This window comes from Eumetopias jubatus, unplaced genomic scaffold, assembly GCF_037043125.1.
Source record: "Eumetopias jubatus isolate StellerSeaLion01/CBP00866 unplaced genomic scaffold, mEumJub1_p1.0 scaffold_4, whole genome shotgun sequence".
Lineage (NCBI taxonomy): Eukaryota > Metazoa > Chordata > Mammalia > Carnivora > Otariidae > Eumetopias > Eumetopias jubatus.
Window position 1 is genome coordinate 102,701,530 of NW_028274810.1, and position 22,010 is coordinate 102,723,539.

General features: G+C 59.7%; 2 protein-coding genes across 4 annotated transcripts; one reads left to right on the forward strand and one right to left on the reverse strand.

Moving 5' to 3' along the window:
• The first annotated feature begins 796 nt into the window (after positions 1–796).
• On the forward strand, positions 797–12,258 carry KLHL21 (kelch like family member 21). The gene is made up of 4 exons (XM_028108352.2): positions 797–1,856; positions 4,045–4,450; positions 7,729–7,801; positions 8,969–12,258. The coding sequence occupies exons 1-4, from the start codon at positions 836–838 to the stop codon at positions 9,260–9,262; spliced, it is 1,794 nt and encodes a 597-aa protein (XP_027964153.1). The 5' UTR covers positions 797–835; the 3' UTR covers positions 9,263–12,258.
• A 2,092-nt stretch (positions 12,259–14,350) lies between these two features.
• On the reverse strand, positions 14,351–21,768 carry ZBTB48 (zinc finger and BTB domain containing 48). Of its 3 annotated transcripts, none has more exons than XM_028108510.2 (11): positions 21,643–21,768; positions 20,437–21,129; positions 19,724–19,965; positions 17,489–17,600; positions 16,793–16,885; positions 16,311–16,397; positions 16,010–16,164; positions 15,525–15,661; positions 15,288–15,452; positions 14,796–14,884; positions 14,351–14,710 (listed from the first exon to the last, which is right to left on the reverse strand). In XM_028108510.2, the coding sequence occupies exons 2-11, from the start codon at positions 21,124–21,126 to the stop codon at positions 14,414–14,416; spliced, it is 2,067 nt and encodes a 688-aa protein (XP_027964311.1). In that variant the 5' UTR covers positions 21,127–21,129; positions 21,643–21,768; the 3' UTR covers positions 14,351–14,413. The 3 variants fall into 3 exon arrangements, with proteins under 3 accessions (XP_027964311.1, XP_027964312.1, XP_087878751.1); XM_028108511.2 differs by having other exon boundaries at positions 21,637–21,768; XM_088022625.1 differs by having other exon boundaries at positions 21,722–21,758.
• Between the last annotated feature and the right edge of the window lie 242 nt (positions 21,769–22,010).

The following is a 22,010-nucleotide window of genomic DNA, read 5'->3' on the forward strand; positions in this document are numbered from 1 at the left end:
CTTCCATTTCCAGGAGAGGGGGGGCCGTGAGGTCTGAGGGTCGAACCCGAGCAGGCCTGTCCCCTTCTCAAGACCGCTCTGGAGCCTGAGTCTCTATGAATCGGCAACTAAAACTGCGCCTTGTGCCCTGACGAAAGTTAATGACCGAGTTAGTCAAGTTTGAAACTCCTGCAGGAACACAGTGGAGCGGATTCCTGGCATCCGGCCCCGTGTCACTTAACAAATGCGCCAAGAAAAAACGTCACCTAAAAAGCTTATACTTGTTCAAGCTTTGGTCCTGAATTGTAAAAATCCTGTCCTTTGAAATCAGCCCAGCGATAAGGCTATCTAGCAACCCTTGGAACCAGTGGAATTCAAAACAAAACAAGAAAAAGGCACTGTAGCGAGCCGCCCAGGGGCTCAGGGGCCGACGCAGTAGGGAAGTCTGGCGCGAAAGGGGTGGCTCGGGTTCCGGGCGCCGAGCTCGCCTCCGCCGGCTTGCGCTCCGCAGCCGGGCCCGCTGGATCGTGGGCGGGCCCTAGAGGCCCCTGACCCTGGACGGAGAGAGGACACTCGTCGCCCGGCGTGCCCGGCTCGGGCGGTGGGGGCGCGGGCAGCCACGGAAAGGCGCGGACGCGGGGCGAGTGGGCCGGTGACTCAGCCTGGGGCGCGGGGCGGACGGCGGTGCCGGACCCGGAGGGGTTAAGTGGGCGGAGGCCAGCGACGCCCCGCCCCCCCGGGCCCGCCCCCGAGGCCGCGCCTCCCGGCAGTACTTATAGCGGCGGGCGCGGAGCGCGCAGCGTTCCTCCCGCTGGCCCCGGCCGCGGCGCCCATCAGTTCGCCAAGCGACGGCGCCATGGAGCGGCCGGCGCCACTGGCCGTGCTGCCCTTCTCGGACCCCGCGCACGCGCTGAGCCTGCTTCGCGGCCTGAGCCAGCTCCGCGCCGAGCGCAAGTTCCTGGACGTGACACTGGAGGCGGCGGGCGGGCGCGACTTCCCCGCGCACCGCGCCGTGCTGGCGGCCGCCAGCCCCTACTTCCGCGCCATGTTCGCGGGACAGCTGCGCGAGAGCCGCGCTGAGCGGGTGCGCCTGCACGGCGTGCCGCCCGACATGCTGCAGCTGCTGCTGGACTTCAGCTACACGGGCCGCGTGGCGGTGAGCGGCGACAACGCCGAGCCGCTGCTGCGAGCCGCCGACCTGCTGCAGTTCCCGGCGGTGAAGGAGGCGTGCGGCGCCTTCCTGCAGCAGCAGCTCGACCTGGCCAACTGCCTGGACATGCAGGACTTCGCCGAGGCCTTCAGCTGCGCGGGGCTGGCGAGCGCGGCGCAGCGCTTCATCCTGCGCCACGTGGGCGAGCTGGGCCCAGAGCAGCTGGAGCGCCTGCCACTGGCGCGCCTGCTGCGCTACCTGCACGACGACGGGCTGTGCGTGCCCAAGGAGGAGGCCGCCTACCAGCTGGCGCTGCGCTGGGTGCGCGCGGACCCGCCGCGCCGCGCCGCGCACTGGCCGCAGCTGCTCGAGGCTGTGCGCCTCCCTTTCGTGCGCCGCTTCTACCTGCTGGCGCACGTCGAGGCCGAGCCGCTGGTGGCGCGCTGCCCGCCCTGCCTGCGCCTGCTGCGCGAGGCACGCGACTTCCAGGCGGCGCGCTACGACCGCCACGACCGCGGGCCCTGCCCGCGCATGCGCCCGCGGCCCTCCACCGGCCTCGCGGAGATCCTCGTGCTCGTGGGCGGCTGCGACCAGGACTGCGATGAGTTGGTCACCGTCGACTGCTACAACCCGCAGACGGGCCAGTGGCGCTACCTGGCCGAGTTCCCCGACCACCTGGGCGGGGGCTACAGCATCGTGGCGCTGGGCAACGACATCTACGTGACGGGTGAGGGGACTGGGGGCCCTCCGGGAGGACTCTGGGTTAGCCTCCTGCGCCCGTAGGAGAGCGCGTTTTCCCGCTGGAGGAACCTGTGAATCCCGGGACCGCCCCACGGTGCGAGCGGCCCCTTCCCTGGCCTCCCGCCCCCAGCCGGCCAGCGGGTACACTTCTAGAGCTGGGGCTTTCGACCTAGAAGACCGTGGTGTGAGCGGGGACAAGCAGCTGCTTGTGGTCTCTTTGTTCCCGGGTGCGGGGGTGCCAGCCTAGATGACAGATGAGCCCACTCCTTGCGCGGGAGGTGCCCCCACCCCCATTTGGTTAGAGGATACAGGGGCATTCACCCCCACACAATGGGTGCTTTCTTTTTCTCCCTAAGGAATCCAGGGACAGGCAGGGCCTGGCGCTCTGAGACATCCGTTCCGGGGCCTGGGGATTTCTCCCGCCCAGCTGAGCCACACGGGCCCCCTGACGCACTCATTCTGTCACCAGCGATAAGGTTCCCTCAGGCTCGCACCTAGGCTGTGCGCTAGGGGTCACATGGTGTTTAGGCTGCTCGCGGCCCAGCGACTGTAAACATGGTCACATGCTAAGAGGTTTTCTTCCAGTTACTTGGCCCAAACCCCAAAACACTGCCGAGTCATGCTGGGCGGGTCCCAGCCTGCTCTGGTCCTGGGCATCTCCCACATTTTTCATTAAAGATGAATCCCAATTCAGACATGGGGCTACCTCCTTCCCTGGGGTGAGGAGGGGCGGTCTCTGTGACAGCTATATAAGGAAAGAACCGGACTCCGCAAGCACTGGGCCCTGCAGAAGGCTGTGATCAGTCAGTGAACCGAGGCTGGGGCCTGGCCCAGCCCGGCACATTCAGGAGAAAGCCAGCTCTGAGCTTTGGTGTGTGGTGGTCGTGGTGTGTCGTACCCCCCCCCCCCCCCGCCAGGCCACCTCCGGTTGACAAGTGGAGGAATATCCTGGCCTGAGGACACGCTCAGTTCCTCTTTGGCCTGCTGCTCTGTTTCAGCCTTTGCTGGAATGGGTCCCTTTCCAACCTGAGATTGACCCTGAGTTTGGGAGCTACACCTTCCTAACATATGAAAGGCTGGCCAGTGAACTCCCAGAACTGGTTAGACTCGCCCCAACTTTGCACACCCCTTCCATAAATGTCTCAGCTGAGCAGCTGATCCTTTGGGTTTAGACAGGTGGCTGGGTCATTCCATACAGCTGCCTGTAGGGGATATCATGGGACGACAAAGCTGGCTTCAGCTGCCGCAGACAGTTATCCTTTACAAGGAAGAAAGCAGGCTGAGTGCACTTGTAAGAGCTTTGTCTTTTAAAAAACTCAAGGCTGTGAGACAGATGGAATGTCATGCGTCCTTTGCCCTGTGGCACCAACTTTGGGGACAGGGGATGCAACCCCCAGGGTTCTTGGGGGTCCCTTCACACTGGAAATTCTAATGTGCTGGGAAGCCCTGGTTTAATTTATGATTATAGCCAGCCCCACTGGTGGGGGGTGGGGGGGGGCTAGCCCTTTTTTGAAAGAAACGTGGAGAGAGTGGACATTGTACTTGTAGGGCTTGATGCATTTACCCAGACAGAGCACGTGTCGGTAACCTGCACCTAAATCAAGAACTGGAGGCCCCGGAATTCCACTCCTATTACTTGTCCTGTCAGGCTCTTGCGTGCAGAGTGAAGTAGATTTCCTCTCCACTTGTCCTGGCGCTGGCTTATTTTGCGGGGGGGCACCCAGGAAGGCGAGAATTCCTTGAACAAGTCCCTGTGCACCTTACCCACCTGTTTTGTGGCTCCCCAGAAGTTTTGGCCCTGAGACGGATGCCCTGGTTCAGTTGAGGTGTTTGACGGTGTATGGGGCCATCCAGACCGAGATTGTGGTTTACTCAGAATTGTGGCCACAGGGCCTTTGCTTGACCCACACAGATTTAGCAGTGTTCTTCTGGCCTGAGGCTCTGTTGTCCTCCCGGGCTGTGGTCAGCATGTGTACGGCCTTTGCCCCAGCATGGAGCCGGCCCCCAGCCGGAGCTTTGGTGAAAGAGGATGGGAGGGGACTGGTGTTTACATTGAAACCCAATGAAGTTACTTCCTGCCCTGCAAGACTCCCTCGGGGAAGTTCACAGAGGCAGGGGTGGGTGACTCAGCCCGAGTCAGCATGGGCTGACCTGTCCCCTGCACGTCCCGGCAGGTGGGTCTGACGGCTCCCGGCTCTATGACTGCGTGTGGAGGTACAATTCCAGCGTGAACGAGTGGACAGAGGTGGCGCCCATGCTGAAGGCCCGCGAGTACCACAGCTCCTCCGTGCTGGACGGGCTGCTGTACGTGGTGGCTACAGACAGCACGGAGCGCTATGACCATACCACGGACTCCTGGGAGGCCCTGCAGCCCATGACCTACCCCATGGACAACTGCTCCACCACCGCCTGCCGTGGCCGCGTCTATGCCATCGGCTCCCTGGCCGGCAAGGAGACCATGGTGATGCAGTGCTACCACCCGGACACGGACCTGTGGTCGCTGGTGGACTGTGGCCAGCTCCCACCCTGGTCCTTCGCCCCCAAGACCGTGACTCTGAATGGACTTATGTACTTCATCAGGTGAGTCCCCAGTGGCCAAGGCCACTTCTCAGTCTTCCTTCCCAGGCCCGGTGCTGAGGCACGTACATCCTCGCCGTGCTCCGCATTTCATAGATGAGGAAGCAGCCTGAGCTGGGATCCCAGCCAGGTCTTTCCAACCTGGAGCCTTTGTTCTGCCCCATTTCTTAGAACAGTTTCTGTGGGCTTCTAGGTTTCCTTAATCAAGGGATCCTAACTGAGGGAGTTAGAGCCTCTGATTGATTGATTGATTGATTAGTTGGGTCTTTTCAGAGAACTTGAGATTCCTAGAAGCTAAATAAAATGTGTTGCTTTGCTTGCTTTTCCACCTGGAGGATCCCAGTCGAAGCCCTGATGGTTCTCAGAAGGCACTTATTATAAAGGAACCTGTCCTACCTAAGAGGGATTTTGAATCTTAAAAAGACTAAGGGAGAGCTCTTTGGGCACTTGAGTCTCTGGGGAGGTGCTGCCTTGTCAGAGGGACCCCGTGTTCACCTAGCAGACTGTCCGCGCTCGGCCACCAGGTGCAAGAGCTAGGTGGGGGCTCCACCCCTCGATTTAAAGCAACACTTGGGCCTTCAGTGCATGTGTGCAGGTCCTGTCTGCCCCCTCCCTACCCGAGCTGGCACAGGGAGGCCTCACAGTCCTGCGGAGTGAATGCTGTTCTCTAAGGATCCCACAGCCACACTGGACCAGGGAGGGACCTGGGATGGAGCCGGCCCCAAAGCTACCTGGGGGACACAATGACGATGACGAGAGTCAGCACATGGCGAGGCCCTGAGCTTTCTGTGGCCTGTCTCCAAGTCAGTCTTCATGACCATCTGATGAGATGGGCACCACTGGTCATCCTTGCTTCACAGATAACAACGCAGGCTTCTAGGGGAAGGGGACTTACGGGACGCACCAGGTTTGAATCAAGGATAGCCAACCCGGGTCCTGGTATAATGGTTTCCCTGGGCCGGGCTGTGTCCTTGCCAGTGTGGGGCAGAGATGGGTGGCCAGGGGTCTTGGTGACTTGCCACAGCCAGATTCCCCCTCGTCATGGGCCAGTGGGCATCCAGGGGCTCCTGCCTGCTATGCTCAGCCTCCGTGTGTGTGTGTGTGTGTGCGCGCGCGTGCACGCGTGCGCGTGTAGGTGTAGGTGTGTGTTCCTGCTCCTCCCTTCTTGGCCGAGAGCCTGTCTGAAGCTGTGGGACCAGGAGGGAAGGGCAAGGCCTGAACTGTAGTCTCCTCCATCCCCTTTTAGGGTGGGGCTTTGAATTGGGAGCCTCCAAGGAAGTATGTATTTGGCTCCTCAGCTGTACCCCTTATCTCTCGTTCTAAGCTGCACTGGCCTTTGTCTGCCCCCCCCGCCCCCCACTCCCCAAGACCCAAGGCTCCCTTCTAAGGCTTTCTTGGTGAGCACCTTCAGAACAGAGACGGCACCGTTTGCCACGCATCCTTGTATGCCAGGAACCTACAGGGCCACTCTGAGAAAGCCCTGGGATCTCCCCCAGCTCTGGTCCTGTTATAAAACATCATCTGACCCTTTACCCAGCTCCCCCTCCCCCAAGTCAAGGTAGATGTCTTCAGAGAGGGGCTGGGGGCAGCTATGAGTACTTCTCAGAGTGCCAGAACCTTGGCTTCAGCCCTTCAGTAACACTTCCAGCTTGAGCGCCTTTGAGCATGTCCTCCCTGCCCTGTGATCCTAGAGCAAAACAGGCTCAAGGGCCAGTCTGCCCCCAAAGGCCCCCTGTGCCTTGCTCCTCCACATTGGAGCCTCTTGTCAGTTGCTAGCCACCCTCCCCCCGCCGCCGTGGAAGCATTAGGGTGCCCCCATGCCCACTGTTAGCCTTTGTATGGGTTCACCTAAGCCATTGGAGCCTGGTGGTGGCAGGCTCAGCTCTGCCTCAACACCCTCCCCCCAAACCAGGTGGAGAGAGTGAGCAGCGGGGAAAGGCAGCCCGATTGTCCTTGGGGGGAACAGTGCGGGCAAGGCCCGGGGTCTCGTTCTGATGCACTTGAGTGTTTGTCCCAGAGCCACCCAGTTCATGCACCCCATTGCCTAATAAGCCATGTAATGCCCTGCTCAGAACGCCACCTGTCCGGGCAGCTCCTGTCCACAAGTACCCAGTGTTGGGCTGAGGCCTCAGCTCCTCAACTGCTGCTGCCCTGGGCCACTCCCCTCTCCAGTGGCCCGCCTCGGTCCCTGTGTGCAGCTCCTTGTCCGGGGTGCCCAGCCCCCCGCAGGAGGAGATGCTGGGAGCACCATCCAGCCTGGCGCCTCCAGCTACAGTTTATAGCTCTCTGCTGGGGGAGGGCGGCCGAACGGCCTCTCATGCTCATTGTCCTCATCATGGGGGCCACAAACTAAGAATGATTTTTACACCTTGAAATGGTTGGGGGGAGAAAAACCCAAGCAGGAGTGGTATTTTATGATGTGAAAAGTTGCACGAAACTCAAATTTCTGTGTCCATAAATATGGTTTTTGTGGAATGCAGTCAGCCCCTTTGTCCATGGTCGTGCCTGCACATACAGCGGTGGGCAGAGTTGGGGAGCTGCTACGGAGTCTGCTGTCCGAGGCCCGGCGTGTTTGCTGACTGGCCCTTCTGCTGACCCCGACTCGTTACTGTCACTGCTGTTTGGGGGTTCATGTCTGCTTTTCGAGGGTGGGCCTTTGAGCCTTTTGTTGCAGGGTCCAAGAGGATGTCAAACAAGGTTGCAGGATCCTGACCCCAAAGGGAAGGGCAGCACTGGTGACTGTGGCTTTCCCATGACCGTGGCTGTCCTGCTGGGCACCCAGGACACAGCAGAGAATGGGAGGAGACTTGGGGGGCTGACGGTGGACGAGGCCGGGGCGCTGGCAGTGTGCGGGGCGGGAGGGCCGGCCTGGCCCGGTCAGCCATGGAAGGGAAGACAAGCCCAGATCGGAAGACCAAGAGGCGATGGGTGGGAAGAGCTGTGATGGGTTCAGATCCGAAGTCAGCCATTGGGGCTGCGGTGAGGGCAGGGCAGATGCCTTGGTGTAGAGCACTGGGAAGGGTGTAAGCACCGGAAGGTGTGTCTGCAGGTTTGAGAAGCAGAGTCTGGTTCCGGCCTCAGAGCCTAAGCCAGATAGGTGTGAGGGTCTGAAATTGGCCCCTGCAAACCAGCACTAGGGTCTCACTGGCCTCTGGACTTCAGATGGCATCAAAGAAGTTCCCAAGGGAGAGGGGCCTGTGTGGCCCTGCCCTCCAGCTCCTCACACCCAGGGATGCTTCCTCCTGGCTCTGACACATCTCCCCCCCTCCTCCCACCCACAGGGACGATTCTGCGGAGGTGGACGTGTATAACCCCACAAAGAATGAATGGGACAAGATCCCGTCTATGAATCAGGTAAATATGCAAACGTGGGGGCATTGGAAGCACAGGCTTGTCCTGTTTTCTGGCCAAAGCATTGCCATGACGTGTCTGGGAACTAGTCCTGGTGGGTGGGGCCTGTGTTGAGGCCTTTCCCAGGGTTATCTCACTTAATAGAGGACTGGTTTTTCCCTCAGTTTGTACTGTGGGGCACTGAGACCTTAAATAAATCCCTGGGTCAGACAGTTTAGTGCGTTCATCCACGCAGGCCCGTATTTACTGGGTGCCTGCTTTATGAGTCAGAGAGCATGTGGGGAAGAACATTCCACAGAGGGACAGCAAGTGCAAAGGCCCTGGGGCAGGGTATGCCTAGTGTGGTCATAGAAGAAGTCCCACAGCCCAATGTGGCTGGAGCAGAGTGAACAAGTGGACAGCAGAGAGCATGAGGTCAGACAGGAGTGACCCTGAGAAGACATTTATTGAGTGCCTACTGTGTGCTCTAAACAGGACACTGGCTATCTGATCAGGGTCTCTTCTTTCCGTTTGTTGAGAAGACAGGTGCTGAGCCCAACCCTGTGATGGAGCTGGGAAAGCATGGCAGCATTTGGCCACATGGGCAGTTTCCTTAGTCCCAGATAGTTGTGTAAATCCACTCACATCTTTTTTGTCTTCCTTAAAATTTCCAAATTTGTTCTCATGCTACCTCTGCGTGGCAGTTGTGACAACTGTCACAATTTACAACATCCCAGTTTAACGTTTTTACGTTTAGGAAATGTAACTTTGTTTTTCCCTCTAACGATCTACCCATTATTAGAGCAAATTTGGGAAAGATGAGGCAGTCCGGTTTTGTGGTTCAGAGCTCAGACTTTGAGTCCAGTCCTGGCTCTGCCTCTATCAGCCACACAAGGCTGTTTTCCCACCTGTGTGTCGGGGAGAACAGCCCAGCCTGCCTCAAGCTGATGCTGCTCACAGGGAGACTCGCTGCTTCAGCAGCCTCCCAGCATCACAGGTATCAGGCATGGCCTGGGACCCCCTGGGGCCTGTTTTCTGAGCTGGGGTGTAGGAAGGGTGCGGGTCTGCCCTGGGAAGGGTCGGAGGCCACCTTTCCTGAGGGTCCCGGGCACCTTCTCCGTGGAGAGACTGGGGGGTTCCCGCCTTGCCCTGGCTGCCAGCCTCCACTTGCCCATCCCTTTTGGCCCACAGGTGCACGTGGGGGGCAGCCTGGCTGTCCTTGGAGGGAAGCTCTACGTCTCAGGTGGTTACGACAATACGTTTGAACTCTCTGATGTGGTGGAGGCCTATGACCCAGAGACTCGGGCCTGGAGTGTTGTGGGACGGCTCCCAGAGCCCACCTTCTGGCACGGCAGCGTCAGCATCTTCCGCCAGTTCATGCCCCAGATGCCCTCGGGTGGGCGTGGCTTTGAACTGACCAGTGGCAGCAGTGACCTGGATGTGGCCCGGCCCCGGCTGCCGCAGAGCCCCGGCCAGCTGCACTAGCCCCGGCCCGGCCCGGGGAGGGCCTCGGTGCAGGTGACACGGCACGTCTGCGGGGGGCGGTGAGCCCTTCTTCCGTGCACCAGGACAGGTTGGGCTCAGCAGGTGGAGCCTGGGCTCGGACTGCTGAGTGAGCCTCAGGCTTTGACCCCAGGAGAGTTTCTGTGCTTGTAGAGCCTGACTCACAGCTGCTGGGACCACAGCCGGTTGCAGACGCCCCTCCCTCGGTCCAGGAAGAGCGGCCTCCCTGCCAGCCCAGGTCTCTGGCTCCAGCAGGTGACCCCTCCTGCTGCCCCTGCCTGTGCCTCCTTGCTCCCACCTCAGAGAGGAGGGCCACTTGGGGTCTCAGTCCTCCCTTGAGAGTCTGGGAGTGGTCCAGGCGGTCCTTCCCAGGCCTGCGTGGAGCATCGGGAAGCAGGCTGACAATGGCGGCAGCGGGTCCCAAACTCCACGTCCACTGCCAGACATCCCAGTGGGTCAGCTCCCCGGACGGAGGGGATCTGCCTGCCTGGCTCCTCCCCCTGCTGGGGTGTCACACCAAAACACTGGGGTGATCCCAGCGATGCAGCCCAGTGGGACCAGACAGGAGTGCGGCCTTGAAGAGGGCCCCGTGGGACGTGCTGAGTAAATCCTCTCTCCAGCGAACCTGGGCTGAGGCAAACGCTGGGTGCCCCATCCGCCCATCCCCAGCTGGCCAACTGCCACCTGCTTGGAGACCTCTCCGGGACTGTCCTCCCAGGTGGATGCAGGAGAGCGCAAAAGCCCACAGGTGCCAGGTGGTAGCTTCTTAGTGGGAGGCCCGGGAGTTTGTTGTGGAAGCCCAGCCAGGCGAATGGCTGCAGGGCCCTCGCCCTCCCATGGGAGCAAAAGATCCTGCTGCTTCCAAAGGAAGCCCTGGGCAGGGCAGCCCCCATGGTTGGCTGCAAGGTTTGAAATGTAGTTTGGCCCTTCCTTAGAAGAAGGGGGAGGTGGGGAGGGAGGCAGCGAGAAACAGAGTCCTGGATTGATTCCTTACTGTCTTCCGGTGCCGTTTCTGCAGGGCAGGGTGACGCCCTCCCCCACTCCTTCCAAAGCCTGGGGCTTCCCGGGGAGGGCGGCAGGAGGAGCTCCTGGGAAACTCCACAGCTCACGGGTCCCTGGTTTTCTCTGGGGAATGAGTGGTCTTGTCTCCCCCAGATCCCCAAGTAACTTTTGGTTGGATTTGTCTTTTTTCCAAAGAAGGGGATGTTCCCATCTCCCTCATTAGAAACATGGAAAGCAAGTGTTCATTGAGTTGCCTTTCCCAGTGAACTAAGGTGGAGATGCGTTCTTACCAGAAAAAAAACCTTCTAGCACTATGCCTCCATAAGCAGCACGGAAACACTTTTATTGGCCAGAGGGCATGGGTGGGTCTGGGGAGGAAGTCTTGTGGCCTCAAGAGCTGTAGGCTGCAGTCCCCACCTCATGCCCTCACGGTCAGGTGAGACCCCCTGCTCTGGAACTCCCGACTGGAGCAGCGCCAGCTCACAGCCGTCCCTCCCCATCCCCTGGGGTATCACCCGCCTGGTCACCTCTGCACACCCACGGTGCTGCGGGAAGATGTGGTGGTGGGCCTGCCTGGGACCCCCTGCTGGGCAGGCCTGGGGCTGTGGGATCCCTTGGGCCTGGGCTTCTTCGTGCCCAGGTCTCACCTTTACCCCTCCTCGTAGGACTGTTGTCCTCCCCCAGGCCGTGGTCTGACTCCACGCTCCCCGGGCTGGGGGTGCCTGTCTCTGGCTCGGTGCCTTCCCAGCAGGCTAAGTCCCCGGAGGTCACCCGTGCTCTGTGAGGCTGCCCAGGCAGGATGGCTTATCTCCTGGCAGTGGCAGGGGAAGGCCAGGGCTGCACTGCTCAGGACTGATGGGGCCCTGTGCCAGCCGCTGGGGCCTGCCCACTTGGTGAGGGGACATGTCACGCCAGTAGATGTGGCAACTGCTGCCCGGTCATCTGCAGGGCGCCCTCCCAGAGGAAGAATGCAGGCCTGGACCTTGTGGGCGCTCTCTGCGAAGGGAGGGTGGACACGTGCTGTGGTTGCTGGAACTCTCCCAGCCTCCCTCCAGTGGGGCTCGCGGGGTCTGTCAAGGTCAAGGATTTCCTGTGGTCAGTGACTTACAGGGAGAGGTATCCTGTAATGCTTTTTTTGTTGGGATGGGGCACTGCAGACACCTTCTTGTTTTTCTTACAAAACCAGCTTTTGTGTACCGCACAGCAGGCACGGTCAGTGCTGAGGGCTGGTGCCCGCTTGGGCCTTTGTGTGGCCTCCCCTGCAGAAGCTCCCTCACAGCAGGGGGCCCGGCGTTCTGGTTCCTACTCTTCTCTTCCTGGTACTTCACTACGACTCGCTGCCACGTGACTGACCACCTCCGTGTCTGGCAGCTGCGCAGGTGGTGGCTGGTGTGGCTCTGCGCTCGCTCTAGAGTTTCGCGGGTCCCCTCCACCCAGACCTCATCTTCGGTTTGGAATACAGGGGTATTCTGTATTCTGTATAATCCAGCTGTATTCCGTATACCAGACGGCAGCCTCAGCAGCAGCAGGTTCCTGCAGACCCCAGCTGGGGGTCCAGGCTCAGGGACAGCCCTCCTTTGCCCTCCCTGCTCCCCCTGGCAGGGGCCTTTGGCTGTGAGGCCCCCACCACTTGGGGATGTCTGCACACTGACTGGGGTCAGAGATGGGCCAGCTGGGGTCTGCCATCTGTGTGTTGGATATACAGAACTTTCGGTCTATGAGACAAATTAAGTTATGAAAATTCAGTGACTTGTATTTAATGCTGATTTGCTATAAAGTATTCTATATTTATAATTTCAGAGACTCTTGTGTACTAAAGGACACACCCCTTTCAGTGTCCAACATCTAGTTCCAACCCCAGAGGGTGGGGCAGATTTGTCTATTTATTTGTTCTACAGGCCTAGGTGTCCGGAATCCTGTTTAAGATTTTAAGATGCCTCCAATATATACTTTTTGAAATAAAACTATTTCCTATACACCTGGTGTCCTGGTCTTTATCCTGCTGCTGGTGTCTTGGAAAGTTGGGCAGAGGCAGAGCAGTGTAGGGCTGTCCCTGTTCCAGCAGCGGAAGGGGACAGAGTTTGGGGTGCCCAGGGCTCATGCTAACAGTCTTGGAGCAAAGCTTTTAAGGCCCTTTGTCTCATCATTACAAGGTAGGAAGTGGTGGGAAGAGGAGGCTGAGCCCCAGACATGCCGAGTGCAGGTGCCCGAGTCCTACCCTCCCTGGCCACTCCAGAGCTGGTTTGGCCTCCCTGACTCTCCCTCTTGGCACTCTGCCCCCCTGCCTCGCTTTCCCCTACTCCTGAAGGTGGGGTCTCCAGTGGTCAGACCCCATCTGCAGTGGGCAAACCTTAGACCTGGGGTAGGGGGGAAGAGACCATTGGTCCCTTGGGCCACGAAGCTCAGAAAGGCTCCTTACCTAGGATCCAAGGAAAAGGCCAATGCCTGGGCAGGGAAAGGGAGCATTTTGAGGCCATAGTTTATCATCTTTTTAATAACTTCACAAGGGGCACCTGGGTGGCTCAGATGGTTAAGCGTCTGCCTTCAGCTCAGGTCATGATCCCAGGGTCCTGGGATCGACCCCCACATCGGGCTTTCTGCTTAGCAGGGAGCCTGCTTCTCCCTCTCCTCCTACTGCTTCCCCTGCTTGTGCTCTTTCACTCTCTGTCAAATAAATAAATAAAATCTTTAAAAAAAGTAATAACTTCACCAAAGTAGACTTGAGACAAGCGCATAGCCTGGGTGTCGGTTGTTGTACCTGAATATGGTCTTTACCGGAGTGCCCCAGCGGTCAAGGAATAAAAGGAAAGATGTTTAGATGGGTTCTGAGTCTAAAAGAGATCATCGTCCTCCTCAGACTCCAGGAGGAATTTGGCATCGCATGGGGCTGGTGTTTCGGGAATGTCCCAGTGATGGGATTTAGGTAGTGCCTGACTTAAGCTCTTGATCACAACCATCACTACCCGATTCAGAATTTGCTCTGTGCCAAGCACTGAGCAGGGGCCCTATGCTCCGGGTAGGGCGGTTGTAAACTGTGTGCAGTCCTTAACACCCATTCCCTCCCCCTGAATCTGGGGAGTGACGCTCTGGTGACTACCTAGACCAACACAGCCTGGCAAAGGTGACACTGACTTGAAGGCTATGTCATAAAAAGGCCTCACAACTTTGGCCCGTTGGAACATCTGTCCTTGGCAGCCAGCCACCATGCTGGGAGGAAGTCTGTGGAGAGGGGCCTAGGCCCACAGCCAGCACCATCTTGCCAGGCATGGACCCCCCACCCTCCAGCCTCCAGGGAAATCCTAGGGTGGTTTGCCATCCAGCCGTAGGTAACTGCAACAGTCTTTGTCCACAAAATGCGTACTGTTACTAGCTCCATTAAAAATGAGGAAATGAAGCAATCACTTGGTTGGGTCACAGTGCTATAAATAAGGCTGAGAAGGAATTTGGGTGCCAGCACCCACGCAATCTTCCTCCATGATCTAGCACCCGGCCCTGCTGTCCCTGTGGCTGCTGAACCCGGGGACCAGCAGGGCCTCCTGTCATTCTAAACCTGGCCTGGCCTGAACTCCAGGCCCCCTGGACAAACAAAGCAAGTTAGGACCCTCCCAAGGGAAGGATCCTGTCTGTGGTCCTCTGCCAGCCAGGGTCCAGAGCTTGCTTAACCACAAGCCCTTCCCTCAGGCTCCCCAGTGGGATCTGCTGCACACTAGCAAGGCAGAGTCAAGCGAGCAAGGTCATCATCAGGGGCCCTGGCCACTCGGTTCTGACTCCAGAGATTTAGTAAGGAATTCTACCCCCACCAGCTGGCAGCACCACAGCTGTGAAACAGGAATGCCCCCACTCCCCATTCTAGAACGCTGACAGGGACCAGACATGGAGGGGAGCACCTGGGCGTCTCGCTCTGCTGAGGTCTTCCCAACAAGGTGGGGAAGCTGCTGGCTGAGCAGCATCCTGAGGTGCAGAGATGGCCAGGCAGGGACCGTTTCTTCTAGAGGACATGATGGGAAAGCAGCACACTCCTGGAGACCGAGACCAGTTACTAGGGAACAACCAGATAGCCTGAAACGCTGGAGTCCAAAGACGTGTGGTTTATTGGGGGCTGGGGCCAAGTGGGCTGTGGCGGCAGGGCGGCTACGTGTCACAGTCCTCGGGGATGGCCGCCGTGATGATGAGTGAGGGTTCCATGACGCCTGGGCTCACCAAGCTCTCCTCCGCACAGAGTCTCTGGCCAGGGAGCTGGGAGGTCAGGCCGCCCTGGGCCAGGGACGCCACGATGACCTCAGCCGAGCCCACCTCCAGCTCGGCGGGGGGCTGGAGTGCTACCACCACCATCTTCTCGTCCTCAATGACCAGGTTCCGGAGCTTCCGCTGCCGTGGATTGTAGTTCTCTACCCGGTCGTGGATCTCCATGTGCCTCCGGAGGTGGGCCTGGGGGGCAAGGGGACTCAGGGCTGGGCCAGGAGGGGCACAGGGCCAGAGGGGGCAGGAGGAGGGACTCTGGCCCCAGGCCTACCTGCCGGGTGAACTTGTAGCCGCACTCCGTGCACTCGAACTTCCGGACCCCCTTGTGCCTCCTGACGTGCACGCGCAGCTGCTCCACGGCTGAGGGAGGGGAGGGGAAGGGAGGGAGGAAGGGAAGAAGGGAAGGAGGGAGGGAGGGGGGGGAGAGGAGGGGGGGAGGGACCCCAGCATCAGGAGAGGCAGGAAGTGGGCAGAAGGTGCCGGGGTGAGAGGAGGTCCTGGGGTGTGCGGCTGCTACACGGGCCCCGCCGGGCTCCAGTGGCACCCCAAGGGCACTTCTGCACAGGACCCTCCGGAGCCTCCACCCCCACCTCGCAGCAGCTCCAAGATTCTCTGGCAAGAAGGTTTCGTGCCAAGGAGGAGCGCATAAAAGCCACTGCTACACCTGACCTCTCCCCGCGGAGACTCTCCAGCCCCGGTCAGCTCCCCACGGGGCGTGCCCAGGGAAGCGTGAGGGACGAGGGCCTTCCGCAAGCCCAGGTACCTTTGAAGGTCTTCCCGCAGATCTGGCAGAAGTGGGGCCGGCCCTCCTGGTGGCGGCTGGCCACATGCCTCAGCAGGGGCCCCTTCTCCGTGAAGCGCTGCTCACAGAACTCACAGCTGAAGGGCCTCTCACCCGTGTGCGTGCGGTTGTGCTTGTCCAGGCTGGCTGTGGGGACAAGGCGGGGGCTCAGTCACCGGGCTTCGGCCCCAGGACAGGGAAAGGACGGGCCTGCCTCACCTTGGGTGCGGAAGGTCTTCCCACAGAGGTGGCACTGGAAGGGCTTCTCGCCTGTGTGCGTGCGCAGGTGCATGTTGAGATTAGCCTTCTGGGTGAAGGCATGGCTACAGAACTCACAGACGTACGGCCTCTCGTTCCTGTCCGGGTCGGGGACAGAGACGCCATCACCAAGGGATGTGGCCCCCTTCGCTCTGCCACTGACCCGAGGAAACCTGACGCGTGGGACCAGCCCCAGGCTCAGACCAGCTGTGCGGAAGAAGGACTAGGGCCGTGCCAGGAAAGGGGCACCAGCTTCATCCCAGGAGCCGCGGGACACTAAGACTCTCCCCCGGCTTTCTGCCTGGCAAACTCACTCATCCCTCAGGTGCCATGACCAGAGAGGCTACAGTCCCACACACGCCTCAGCACACTCCGTCTTCCAGGCCCACTCACTGGCCTGGAACCAGCAGCAGGACCAGCCCTGGGGAAAGACCACCAGTCCGCACCTGTGCTTGGCTTTGATGTGCATCTGTAGGCCATTTCGGCTCGAGGCCCTGTGCCCACACTCCTCACACACGAACAGCTTCTCCCCACGGTGCTTGAAAGCCTCGTGCAACTGCAGTTCCGTCCGGGACAGGAAGCACTTGGCACAGGTGGGACACTATGAGGCAGACGGAGCAAGACCAGGGTGAGGGCAGGGTGGGGCTCCCTGGTCCTCTGCACGACAGAAACCATGCAGCCTGCCTGGCTATGACCACCTCCTCGCTACTGCCAGTTCCCAGCCCCCAAGCACAGCCTGGCACTTACAGCGTGGGGCTTGGGGGCTCCATGTAGTTTGATCAGGTGGCTCTGCAAGTCCTTCTTCTGCATGAACTGCTGGGAGCAGGAGGAGCACTGGAAAATAGGGCCGAGGTCACCTCTTAGGCCACCCACACCAATGGGACACCCCAACTGCCCCCAGGCTGTGGAGGCAGGAACCCAAGGGCAGGGCCCAGCCCACGATGCCAGGAGGTTCCGTGACCTGGCAGAAAGGATGCTCCAGGGAGGGGCCCCCAGTGCCATGACCACAGGGACGCTAAGCCTGCCCTCCATGGAAAGAAACAAGGACCCAGCAAGGGCCAGTGTCCCTGCCTGAAGGTAGGGGACACTAGATGGGTAGGGAAGGCTGGGCATCTTGACAGCTAGCAAGGAGGAGGCGCCTAACATCATCCCACGTACAGGGCTTGGCAGGAGAGATCCTGGGGTTGCCCCCCCCCCACCCACGGCCCCGGGGACAGGCCAAGCCTGACCTTGTAGGGCATCTCCCCCGTGTGGGACACCATGTGGACCCGCAGCTCCATCCTCCGGCGGAAGGTCTCCTGGCACACGGAGCACGTGAAGACCTGGCAGTGTGAGGGGCAAGCAGGGCCGGCATCAGGGGGGGGCCTCTGCCTGCGACGGCAGCCTCTGCCCGGGCTTCCACTCGCTGCTGGGAGGAGTCTGCCCGAGGGGGGGGACGCTAGGGTGGGAGAGGGCAACACGTGACCTGCCTGTCCTGACCCTGACCAAAGCTGAGCACTGCAAACCCACCGTGCCAGGCTCGGGGCAGGGGCCGAGAGATCTCCCGCGCAGCCCCCATCCCTGGCAACAGGCCTCTAGGAAGAGGAGGGTGGAGTTTAGCTGGCCACGTCACATGGCCCAGCCCGTGTGGTGGGGGCAGGTGGCCAGGTGGCCTTTTTCAGCAGCCATCCCCCACCAAGACACCCCTTCTCCAGAGTCCAGGGGCCCATGCAGGCAAGCCCAAAATGCTTCCCACAAAGTCCCTCCTGATCTTGGGACCGATGTCCCCACCTGTAATACTAGGGAGTGGACTCGATGGCATCCAAGGACACTCCAGCTCTCGAGTTTACAGTCCTAAGACAGTCTCCTGAGGGCCCCTCTCAGATGGCAGGAAGACAAAGGCCACCGTGCCCCTGCCCACAAATCCTGGGCCAACCCACAAGTACCTGTTCCGAGCGGTTCATGCAATTCCGGGCTTCATGCTCCACGAGGTTCTCCTTCCGAAAGTAACACTTTCCACATTTGGGACACTCGAAGGGTTTCTCCCCAGTGTGTTTCCTGCCAGGAAAAGCCACAGAGGGTGTGGGGCCTGAGCGACTTCCCACCGCTCCCGCACCAACAGTGCTGGGCTGCAGAGAGGAAGAGCGGTCCTAAGGCCAGCCATGGCTCCCCACGTGGCTTGTTCAGACATGGCTGATGAAGCCGCACAGGTGGACCCAGAAACCCTCCTCCTCATGGGAGCCTGCACAGCTGCATATGGGAGGGGCCGCCCCAAAGCCACACAGGCCCAGCTTGCTAGCATCTCGGCAAAGACAGAAGTAATCCCTGGGTCCTGACTCCCTGGAGAAACCACCCAGTCCGCCTCAACTTCTGTGCGCTTTACCATCAAAACCGTACCCAGAACCTGACCACTTCACCTGGCCTCCACTGCTACCGCCTAGTGTAGCCGGACCATCCCCTGCCCTGCTGCCTGAGCCTCCTGCCTCGTCTTGTGCTCCACGCCTGCCTCCAACAGAGTGAACCTCAGCAGCCAGAGCGACCCTTAGATATAGTCAGAACTCAGTGCCTCTTTGCTCCCAACCCTGCAACGCTGCCCATTTCACCCTGAGAAAAGGCTGGAGCCTATGAGGCATAGTCAGCCGGCCCCTTACATCGGGGCCTTGATCCCCAGGTCTGGCTCCCTGATGTTCGCCAACCCACTGGCTCACCCTAGGGCCTCTGCTCTGGCCCTCGTCGACCCACAACACTCCCCCCCAGCCATTCACTTGGTAAAGGTCCTCACCGCCTTTGAGTCTGCTCCAAATTCCTTTCTTTAAAACTGCCACCCTACCCTACTCCAAACTCCCCAACTTCTAGGCAGGGCTCTCCCCCCTGCTTTCTTCTGTGGCACTTCCCATCTTCCACCACACGGTCAAGTTGCCGTCTGTCAGTTCCAGTCTGTGCGGCCCTGCTGAGAGGCAGGCTCCCTGAGGCCTCTGCTTTATTCACTAAGGTACCTCAAGCACCCAGAACAGTTTTGTCAGCCGCCTAGCAGAATGAATGAGCTAAATGCACCTTGACCTCAGAGCACCTGAGCGGCACCAGAAGAGCTCTTACTAGTTCTCAGAAGCCAGACGTTTCTCTCATCCTCTGCCCCTCCACTGACTGTCCTCAACCCAACGACCTCACGAGGGCGTCACCCCCTCCCAGTTCTCAGAGCCAGTCCAGCAACCTGCGGCCCAAGGTAGGGATGGGGACGGTGCCTGCACCCGAGCCTCATGCTGGGGGAGCATCAGGCAGATGCAGACCACCCCAGGGGGCCTCCCACACTGGCACTTCCTCAGACCCCACTGGCCGCAGCTGCCCTGAGCTGCCCCAAAGCAGGGTGAGCAAACATCACCCAGCAACGACTCCAGCCCATCACTGCCAGCTTCCCAGAGCGTCACGCTGAGAAAGCGTGTGTGGCCCAACCTGGCTTGGCAAGCAATCAGGCTAGTGACGACTTGGACTATGAAATGGCAGGTCTGGAAAACATGTTTCCTAATTGCCCCCCCCCCCCCCCGGAGGCCTTGTAGAGACCTGGAGTGGCGCTGTCACGAAAACTGTGACCATGGGTCTGTGCTGAGTCAGCAGCCAGGGCCCCCCTATAGCTACTGAGCACTTGAAATGTGGCTACTGCATCTAAGAAACTGAACTCTTTTTTACTTTTATTTTAAGTTAGCATAGCTTCGTATGGCATCTCGTTACCTTTTCAGACAATGTAGGTTTAACAAATGATCCCTCACACTCCACTGATACCCTGGGGCTACCATTTCCCCAGAAAATCACAGGAGGCACCAACCCTAAAGACCGACATCTTGGCCCCAAGTCCACATTGCCAGGCTTTATAAATACAGCACAAAGCCATGGGTTTCTCCCATCCCCTTGGCAGAAGGCAGCTACAGGCCAAGGTTCCCAGTGAGTGGAACTTGCTGACAAAGTGTCCACAAACCCACTCAGAGTAGGAGAGGGAGAAAGAAGAAACCTGACCCAAGGCCACGTTCTCACTCCCTAATGATGAGAAGCAGGTCGACATCAGGCACTGCGTGAGTCTGCGATGGAGCCCCCAGCCCCCACATGGCCCAGAAGAGGGGAGTGCAGGCCCCTCCCCCAACAAGGGAATCGCGGACAGGAAAAGAAAATAAAAAAAACAGACCGTTTACCTGTTGTGGACTTTTAGATAATATTTGCTGAGGAACTTTTTATGACATGTGGGGCATTCAACTGGCACCGCTGTACCTTTTCTGTTCTCAGCGGGCTCAGCTGCCAGGGAACCTGCACTCAGGGCTGGCTCAGCAGCACACGGCTTTCTGATCATGTTTGATTTCCTCCTGGTCGGCAAGGTCTCAGTCTCTGAAACGTAATCACCATCCCCGTCGTCCTCAACTTGAACCACCACTTCCCACTAGAGCAGAAAAGGCAGCAGGAAGCGAGGTCACCAAATTAATCAGCGGGAGTTCTGGGGACAGACACACAGGGCAGCCAGCTCCATCCAGTTCCATCCCAAGGCCCAACCCACACACATCCCCAGATGATTTCCTTTATTGGTGACTATTCCAAATGGTGCCCCATTTGGAGGGCAGTGGCTCTATCTGTGGGGAGCTGGAAGTTTGGCCAGATTTCACTACCCTTGGGAAACACCTGTAACCCTGAGGCCAGCTATCCAACCCCAAAAGGCTGCCAATCCTGGACAGCTGTGACTCACAGAAAGGTCAGCCTGAGGCTGCAGGATGGAGCCGGGTTCTAGATTTGGAGAAAACCTACTGCAGACCCACGTAACAAAGATTCTACCTTGGGGTCCAGATTATCCCAGAAAAGTGTCAATCTCTCCCCAGTGACTCCCACCTCCCCATTCCCAGCACCCTGGGCACAGTACCTCATTATTCCCGCCCTGCAGCTGGACACCTTCAGCCTCAAAGGGCCTTGGGGGCACTTTGCAATCCTCAGGCTCCTTATCCTCTCGGGGACAAAGCTTCAAGGCCTGCTTGAGTTTCCCACGGTGGAAGGAGGGGCTCTCACTCTGGGCAGGGAGACCAAGCTGGGGCTTCTCGGGGCTGTGACTGCCACTGATATCCTGATCCCTGGGGACCTGACCCAGTGTCTTCGAAACTTCCTCTTCCTCCAAGCCTGCCGGCTCCTTGAGGTGGCTGTTCACGTTCTGGGGTGCAGGTTTCCCCAGCCCACTCTGGCCACTCGGTGCCTGCCCCACTGAGGTTTTGGGTTTGAAACTCTGGCACAGCTCCACAGCCTCTGGCACTCGCAACTCCCTGGCTGCCAAGAGCACCTGATCCCGGTTTCCTGAGGTGAGAGCAAGGTGACCAGTATAGAAAAAGTCCAACAGGAGACCAAAGATCTCGGCGAAGCCGGCAGGGAGGACAACACTGCCCCCTGAGCCATCCCCATAGAGGCTCTGGAAGAAGTGGCTGCAGCAGGCTAGGACGCTCCAATGTGCCTTGAACACCAGGCCCCCCACATCCAGGGTGGCATCGCAGTACTGGCCCTTCTCCCGCTGCTTGTTGAGCTCCTGCAGGACCCTCACACTGTGCTGGATGAAGGAGCCATCCATGGTCTGTCCAGGGGAGAGGAAGGCAGAAGTGACACACGGGCCAACCCAACCCAGGAGTAGCAAGGGAAAACCCCAGCACTGGGGAGAGGGAAAGGGGAGGTGCCCTCTACTCAAACAGCCACATTTATCTCAAGGAGGGTTTGGGTCAAGGTTAGAGTGCCAGCTGAGCCAGAAATGGAGTGAACGCCTCCCTGGGGATGGAGGCCCGGTGAGCAGCCCGTAATGGATAAGCCAGAGAGAGTGGGGGGCAGAAGCATGGCTTGGCGGGGGACAGGACAGGGGCGTGAAGGGGCGCGGGTGGAAGGAACCAGTGCAGGAAAAGAGACGGAGGATCAGCGCGAACTGACCGGCCTGGCACGGCGAGAGGACCCGTGGCAGGGGAGGGCTGCGAGTGCGGACAGGTGAGCAGAATCCACGCCGCGCCTACACGTCCCGGGAGGCCGGACGGAAGGCGGCCACAGCGGCCCGCAGCCCTTCCCTCTCTCGCCCTGTTCCCCCAGACCTCCTCACCCGTACCCGTGCTCCCCGCGTCGGCTCCACCGACCCCGGACCCCGTCGTCTCCACAGCCCCCCTGACCAACTGCCCGGACCGTACGTGCCCGCCGGACCGCACGGAGACGCCACCGCCGCCGCCGCCGCCGCCGCCGCCGCCGGACGTGACGTCAGGGCGCGCCGGACGCGGCGAAAGCCTCGGAGGCGCAGGGCCTCTAGCCCCGCCCCCGGAGCGGGGCCAGGCAGAGAACAGCCAATGGGATGGGGAGAGGGGGCCTGGCCCAGTTCTCTCAGCGTTGGGCTCGCCTCCCGGAGTTGCTTGGCAACGCCAAGCTGGGCGCGGACTCTTTCCCCGCTGGGCCGGGTCCCCGGGTTCCGGCTGCGGTTGACCC

What these genes read in the sequence shown, in the direction of transcription:
- KLHL21 (XM_028108352.2), top strand. Translation starts at nt 836, where the DNA reads ATGGAGCGGCCGGCGCCACTGGCCGTGCTGCCCTTCTCGGACCCCGCG. An exon ending in GGACTTATGTACTTCATCAG is followed by an intron (nt 4,451 to 7,728) that starts GTGAGTCCCCAG and finishes TCCCACCCACAG; the next exon opens with GGACGATTCTGCGGAGGTGG. An exon ending in AGATCCCGTCTATGAATCAG is followed by an intron (nt 7,802 to 8,968) that starts GTAAATATGCAA and finishes TTTGGCCCACAG; the next exon opens with GTGCACGTGGGGGGCAGCCT.
- ZBTB48 (XM_028108510.2), bottom strand. Translation starts at nt 21,126, where the DNA reads ATGGATGGCTCCTTCATCCAGCACAGTGTGAGGGTCCTGCAGGAGCTC. An exon ending in CACATCAAAGCCAAGCACAG is followed by an intron (nt 15,662 to 16,009) that starts GTGCGGACTGGT and finishes CGACCCGGACAG; the next exon opens with GAACGAGAGGCCGTACGTCT. An exon ending in GCTACAAGTTCACCCGGCAG is followed by an intron (nt 14,711 to 14,795) that starts GTAGGCCTGGGG and finishes CTTGCCCCCCAG; the next exon opens with GCCCACCTCCGGAGGCACAT.